The sequence below is a fragment of the Meleagris gallopavo genome, chromosome 19, assembly GCF_000146605.3.
Source record: "Meleagris gallopavo isolate NT-WF06-2002-E0010 breed Aviagen turkey brand Nicholas breeding stock chromosome 19, Turkey_5.1, whole genome shotgun sequence".
NCBI classification, from domain to species: Eukaryota; Metazoa; Chordata; class Aves; order Galliformes; family Phasianidae; genus Meleagris; species Meleagris gallopavo.
Window position 1 is genome coordinate 8,645,688 of NC_015029.2, and position 6,843 is coordinate 8,652,530.

The 6,843-nt window shown below is 41.3% G+C and overlaps 1 protein-coding gene across 1 annotated transcript; it reads right to left on the minus strand.

The window, feature by feature from the left end:
• Positions 1–161: 161 nt before the first annotated feature.
• On the minus strand, positions 162–5,321 carry ZBTB26 (zinc finger and BTB domain containing 26). The gene has a single exon (XM_003211344.4). The coding sequence runs from the start codon at positions 5,278–5,280 to the stop codon at positions 3,859–3,861; it is 1,422 nt and encodes a 473-aa protein (XP_003211392.2). The 5' UTR covers positions 5,281–5,321; the 3' UTR covers positions 162–3,858.
• Between the last annotated feature and the right edge of the window lie 1,522 nt (positions 5,322–6,843).

Sequence of the window (6,843 nt, forward strand, 5' to 3'; positions counted from 1 at the left end):
GCTCGGGATGAGCCTCCCGCCCAGTCTCTGGAGAGGTAGCTGATGCTCGGTCCGTCGGCTGTAGGCCCACGGGAAAGCGCTCATTCAGTGAGTGACGAGAGCCGGCGGTTCACCTGTTCACCTCCTTCTTCTCAAAATCGGTGTATAACGCGAGCTCCCAATCCTTTCCACGGTTTCAGCTGGTGTCGCGCTCTGATTCTCGCTCCTCACCTTTATTCCTCCCAGCGGCTCCAGAACCAGAACCAGAACCACAACCAGCCCCATGGAAGCATTAAGTTCCTTTGAGAGGAGTTCAGCGGCAGCTATCGGTTTTGCCAAAAAGTCAGGGGAGAAAGGCTGACATTTCAATCGTATCAGTTACGGACTTGCAAAACAGGCCCTCTAAACGAAAAAATAAGGAAAGACTCATCCCTGATCCCTGCAGGAGGCTGTGCAGCTGCACCACGTCCTGCAGGAAGACATGCTACATGAGCTACCACCGCTCAGTGAGGTGGTGAGCCCCAACCTCGTAAATCTAAGACTTCTAAGAATTCTATGTCAAATAAATAAAATGCCAACATAAAAATCCTAATATATTCAAGAAGTTATTAAAATATTTTTGTAGTAGACCAGATATTTTTAGGATATGCAGGACGTTGTACAGCACATTAAGTTGTGAGACTATCCACTTACCAGCAAATAGTATTCTACACATTAACACACAGATTATGATAACTGCCATAGTCCTTATCTGAATATGCAGCATCAGCAGCAACAACCACTGGATCTAGTCTTTCACTAACTGGAACAATGCAATGAAGACAACATTTTACATACATGGACAATTAAGTTCATCTTACTCTAAAATCAAGCTGCCTCTGTATATTCTGTTTATAGTAATTCTCACTCCATTTTAATCTAATCCAGGGAAGAGGCAGTACCCAGGTTTTGCTTTTCCAATATCTCTTCTATACTCTTAACTTCTCTGCTCCATATAGGGGCAAATCTTACATGAAATCTACCAGAGCACTTCACATTGCGCTCATCAGCACATTGCCTCTTAGATCTCCACTGCTTCTGGATTTACATAGCTGTCTCCTGCATAACTCTTTTGGTCTGTATCCCTTTGCCAGGCCAAAAGCACAAACGTTTGTAAGTCACCTTTCATCCAACAGGCGTGTTTCATTTTCACTGAAGAAGCAGTCTTCTGCATTTCTGCTTTTTCCTATTTTTTTCTGCCATGATCTCACCAAATGGTCACAAGCAGCCTTTTAAACGAGCAGCCAGTAGTCTCAGCCTTCTCACAAGTTGGTATCACCACAGTGCAGGGTGGACAGAAAACCCATATATCTTGACCAAACCATTTTTTAGTTTCTTAGGATAACCTCTCATCTCTTTGTTTCAGCTTCAGGTCACCAATGGCTACTTCAACAAGCTGTATCCTCCTTGCAATAACATTAAAGCTTTGAAATTCCATGAAGAAACTTTCCAGACAGACCTCCTAATAACATCCATTTTCTTGGCATTTGTACAGTTTTATTCCTTTCTCTGGCAGAAGACCATTTTCTTTATTATGTCCATATTCGTATATTGTTAGATTTTCCACTAATCCCTTACAGCACGTTGACCTGGCTCTGGAAAGTTCTTATTCTCCACATCTATCTTCTTTTTTGACATCAGAGCTATAACTTATTTCCACGTAATGAATAACATTATAAAAGCTTTTTAACGATGCAGAAGTTTCTGCCCAAAGTCAGAATGCAAGTGTCAGATGCAACTGTCATGATCTGTTTTAGCTCAAAGTTATTCTGAAAGCAGGTAACTTCAGATGAAAAAGTTTTTTTTTCCCATGCCTACCTATTTTCTGCCCCAAGAACCTGAATTTTTTTAAGTTCCAAAAAGTTACATTTTTGGCCTAAATATATTTGCTACAACTTGAAAGATATAATGCCCTAACTCCATTCCCACTGCTTATTACTTCATAGCTGTCCATGTAATAATAGTTAATGTAACAGTCAAGTACAGTAGTTCAAAAAGTCAATTGCAAAAACGGATTCACAGAATCACCTTGCTTTTCTACTCGAAGGTATGTGGATTTCTGAAAATGGTCTGCAAGATTAACACATTTTTACCATTCATCAGTGTCAAGTCTGCATAAGGAAATCCTGGTTTCTACATACACGTATCTGAAGACCAAGACCAACTTTTGATAATTACATACAAAACATTTTTCTGCTCTAACACACCTTTGGTCATACCTGTTGAGCATTTTTAACCATACAGTAGCAGCCTCCCCCCTATCCCTACCCCCTCATTCAAACACACAAACAATACTACTTTTAGGTAGGAAGCATAATCTCAGCCTCATGGCAAACCTTGAGGAAAAGAGCTGCACTGGAAGAAATACTTATTCCAAACATAAACAGCAGTTCCCTACCAAGGATCAGCCACTTGATTATTAGTCTGTGCTACACTTCAATATAAGAATGCTGCTCTACTGGGAATGGTGTTTAGCAGATGAGAAATTCGTTTCTTTCAGCCTGATTGGGATGTGGGTAACTCCATGGCACTTTTGTGAAGTAATAATCCCAAAATCCCAACTAATATGCCATTCCCACAACATTTGATGTTTAAGGCGGTATACATGAGGTATTGCTAAGTACAGTCGATAGCTGATAAACTAACCTATGGAAATTATGCTACCTATACCTCATCTTAGGCTCTGTAAAATGCTAATGGCATGAATTATGTAGGTCACTTTAAAGAAAAGCGCCCTTTCAGTATCCAAGAAATCAAAAAACTTCATGTTGTTAATGTTCTTACCTACTTATGGTAAGTACTTTTTTCTTTTTCCGTATTAACTGACATGTGGCTCTTATTAGTTCTCAAGGAGACATACACAAGAGTTAAGGGGAAAAAAAAAAGCATGGAGTTCCTATACATTGCAGCTTTTAAAACAGATTATTTTCACAGTGTTACTCCAGCTTTGCTCTAAAACCAATTAGGAAAGTTGTGGTTATGTGAAACAAAATTTATGGAAGATAGATGACAACTTCTAGTTTTGAAGTGCTCACCTTGAATCAGTACATACAATGGTAAGTTCCCCTTTAATACTTCTGTGTATGACAGCTTATGAAACAGGTCATACCTGGCACTCCAGGTGCCGAGCTCACACATTCCAGAGCTGCAACCTACTCTCATTTTGAACAGTTCTATGCAATGATCAACTAACCCTGCCAAAACATTCAGGGCTTCACCTTTTCATAATGCATGCCAACATTAAAAACCCTGAGAGCTTTTAAGATAGTGTTAACTGGCAGCAGAAATGTCTTGAAATAGTTTAGAAAGGGAAAAAAGTGACACAAATATACTTCATTTCAACTGTAGGGGTCTAGGGGTAAGATCAGACAAAAATAACGTTAAGAGGTAAGTTTAAAACAAATGAGCACTATATGGAGTGCTTTCAGTGATCCAGTGCTTTATAATGTAACAATTGGGTTATCTCACACACTCGTCCTCTTTGCTCTTTCCTCCATCTGCCCAGACACAGAGAAGCCTCTAACTGTACAGCAGATGGTTTACTTGCAGCACACAGCAACAGTCTTTCAAAAGGTGTTAGTCTTGAGTCTCCTAATCAGAGAGAAATGAAACAATTAACCCCTTAATCCACAGTAGAGACACAGACAGAAACCTGAAGGAAGATTGTTATTCACAGAAAATACCAAGTAAGACTAAGAACGATGGCTGAAGACCTGCCAGGTTTTGCAATCCAACCCTCCATCAGAAGCCTTTCAGAGCATACCACTAGTTTAGGTAAGAGCCCAAGCCAACTGTTTGCTCCTCTCAGTCATGATCCCTACAAGGGCTGTTTTTAATTGCTTAATTGACACAGGTACTATCATTTCTTAAACTGAGCACAGCCTGAGGCAGCTTCCCTGCATCCAGTACCTGGCTTCCATCGGCCTGCTGACAGACCTTACTGTCTGTAGCAGCGCTACATGTGAATGAATCGAAGTCCACCGTTATGTCTTGAACATTTCTTTCATTGGCATTGTCAAAGCTATTTTTACCATGTAGCTGTTTAAGATGTTTCCTCAGAACAGGCTTATGCGCAAACACCATGTCACAGTAGTTACACTTATGGGGCTTGTCCCCACTGTGCAGGTTGAGATGGTCCTGTAAGGAACATTTCTGAGAGAAGGTTTTCCCACAGATCTTACATTGGAACGGTTTGATGCCTGCATGCACTCTCATGTGCCGGTGGAGATTGCCTTTCTGAGTGAATGTCTTGCCACAGAGGAGACACATGAATAGTTTATGCATCTTTAAGTGATTAGCATAGTTTTCTAGATGCCGAAATACTCTTGTGCACTTTGGACACTGATGGTGCCACTGGAGGCCTTTGTCTATACCACGGTTGTTAGACCCAAACATATCTTTAGAGGCCAGAATGATGTTATCGCTGCCAGCATATGAAAGGGCATAATTGTGGAGGTGGTTTTGCTCTATTTCACTTGCTCTGTTTTCAACAGTGGAGTTGATTAGAAAGTGTTGAGGTTCAGAGGAATGCAACGCAGTTTGTTCAGAAGAAATAAACTGGTTCTGATCCTTCTTATTCCTAACTTCTGTTACCTCCCCAATGGACTCCACCTTGATAATCTGAATATCACTATCCTCCATGTCCATACTGTCTTCTGAAGGTTGAATACAAGGTGAATCTTGTGGCAGAGAGTCTTCATCTTCCCCGTGTTCCTTCAGCTCAGAGGAGTCACTTTGCTGTTCACACTCCTTGCTCTCCAATGGCTGCTTCGGTTTTATGAACTTCCAGAGTGCCTGCGTACATCGTTCAACAATGTGGCTCATCTGCAGAAAGCTCGCAGCAGTTAAGTAGTTTACCAGCTCCATTTCAGGAAACTCCAGAACTCCGCTGTAACAAGATAAAAGCAACTGCCTCCCTACTTCCGAACTTTGCAGGATAGAGATTTTTACATCTCTGGAGTCATTTAATAAGAACTGATCTCTTAAAAAGGGAGAGCCAGCAGCAAATACAATTTTATGCCCATGAACTTCAACATCATCTATATGGACGACAACATCACAAAATTTGTTTTCTTCTCTCAGTTTGTTCATTTTCTGTAACATCGAATCGCCGTAATTGTCAAACTTGAAGTGAAGAATATCTGATCTTTCTGACATTTTGGCACACCTAAAGGAAAGCAGCAAGGGGAAAAAAAAAACAAACAAGTGAGAATGTTTTGTTTTGTTTCCAGAACACAAATTAGAAAAGTCTATGTTACACATTACCCTGCAGTACGTTTAAAAAAAAAAATAAAATTGATGCAGTCTGATTACAAAGTAGAAACAATGACAGATATTCTCTTGAAGCAGTGTCCTAAGGAGTCACAATGTTTCCCACATTATTTGTAGAATTTAAAGGGAAATCATGGAAGTATTTTAGCAGTCTTAGCTGTTGTACAGTTTTGCTTCCACATTAAAATTCTTCATAGATTTTTGTCTTTTCCAAATACAATGACAACCCTTTAGCATTTGGGTTTTTTGTTTACTTTCATGTTAAAGAGCTTTCATAACACATGAATGCAAGGTGAGGTAGAACCCAGCATCTGCAAGACACAGAAAATTCCCTCTTGCACATATAACATGTTACTTTAAAGACATGCAGCCCAAGAATAATGGTTACAGGTCCTCTAAGACACTCAATGATTTGCAGAAATACTGATATAGGACAAATTCTTTTGCTGCAAGTACTTCTAAGTCCAATTAACCTATCTTAGCAGAAAGGACTACACAGGCTTTCCAGTATCAGCAGCACTGGATTTAAGTGACTGTCCTACATTGCCTTGAAGTTATTTTGTGTGTGTGCACATGAAGAGGAGCAGGTAGTCTGGCCTGTGTTTTTTTAAGGGATTTAAGAAAAAATCTTCTATATAACCCCACATTCTATAAATCATGCTTCCCAGGCTCCCTGATCTGAGTATGTGGGGAATGTAGGAAGTCTTGTTTCTTGCATTCTTTGAAAGACCACTCCTCTAGGAATTTTGTTCTCCTATTTAGAATGAAAAACAGTGGGTTTTCTACAAGACAGATATCAACACGTTATCTTGCAACAGTTCTCTTAAGAGTTTATAAGGCTGATTCTTGATGAAACACATCACATGATACTGACACAGAACCGTGATTACAGGAAATTAAGAAATCACAGAAGATCAACCAAATGATGCAAGGTTTGGTGAGATGCTATAGCAAAACAACCCCAAAGTTACACCTCACAACTATTAAAATACCACATTGAGCTGGAAAGGAAGCTTTGAAGTTTATAGATGAAAGCAGATACTGCTCTCTTGGGGCATGAAATTTTAGCTCAACGTTCAAGAGGAAATGGAGTTGTGCCTCGTGTAAGTGAACGAATATGCAAGACAAGGGTTCCAGGAGGAACATTTTCAGCAGTATCTGCTGACAGCCCGAGTTGTCCCAGTGTCCTGATGCGATACCATTTTGAGACGTGCACCACATACAGCTACCAGCGTGCAACGTACAGAAAATACAAACTATTGAAATTCGGTCGTACAAGTACGGAGAGGGCGGCAGCATCGGTAGCACGACCGACTTTGTTGCACCTACAGACCGTGAAGCCACACGTCTGAGTCGCCCCGAGTCGCCGTCTGACACACTTAATCTCCGGGGCAATGAAAGCCACCGCTGGGAAGCGGGAAGCCTCCGCCACGCCGCGAGCGAGCGCGCTCGTTAAGCTGCCGCTAAGGACGCCATGGAGCCAAGCAACAGACGCCGCACCTCCCGCAGCCCAAGCCGGGGCCGGGCGGGGCGCAGCCGCTTCGGCGCCGCGCA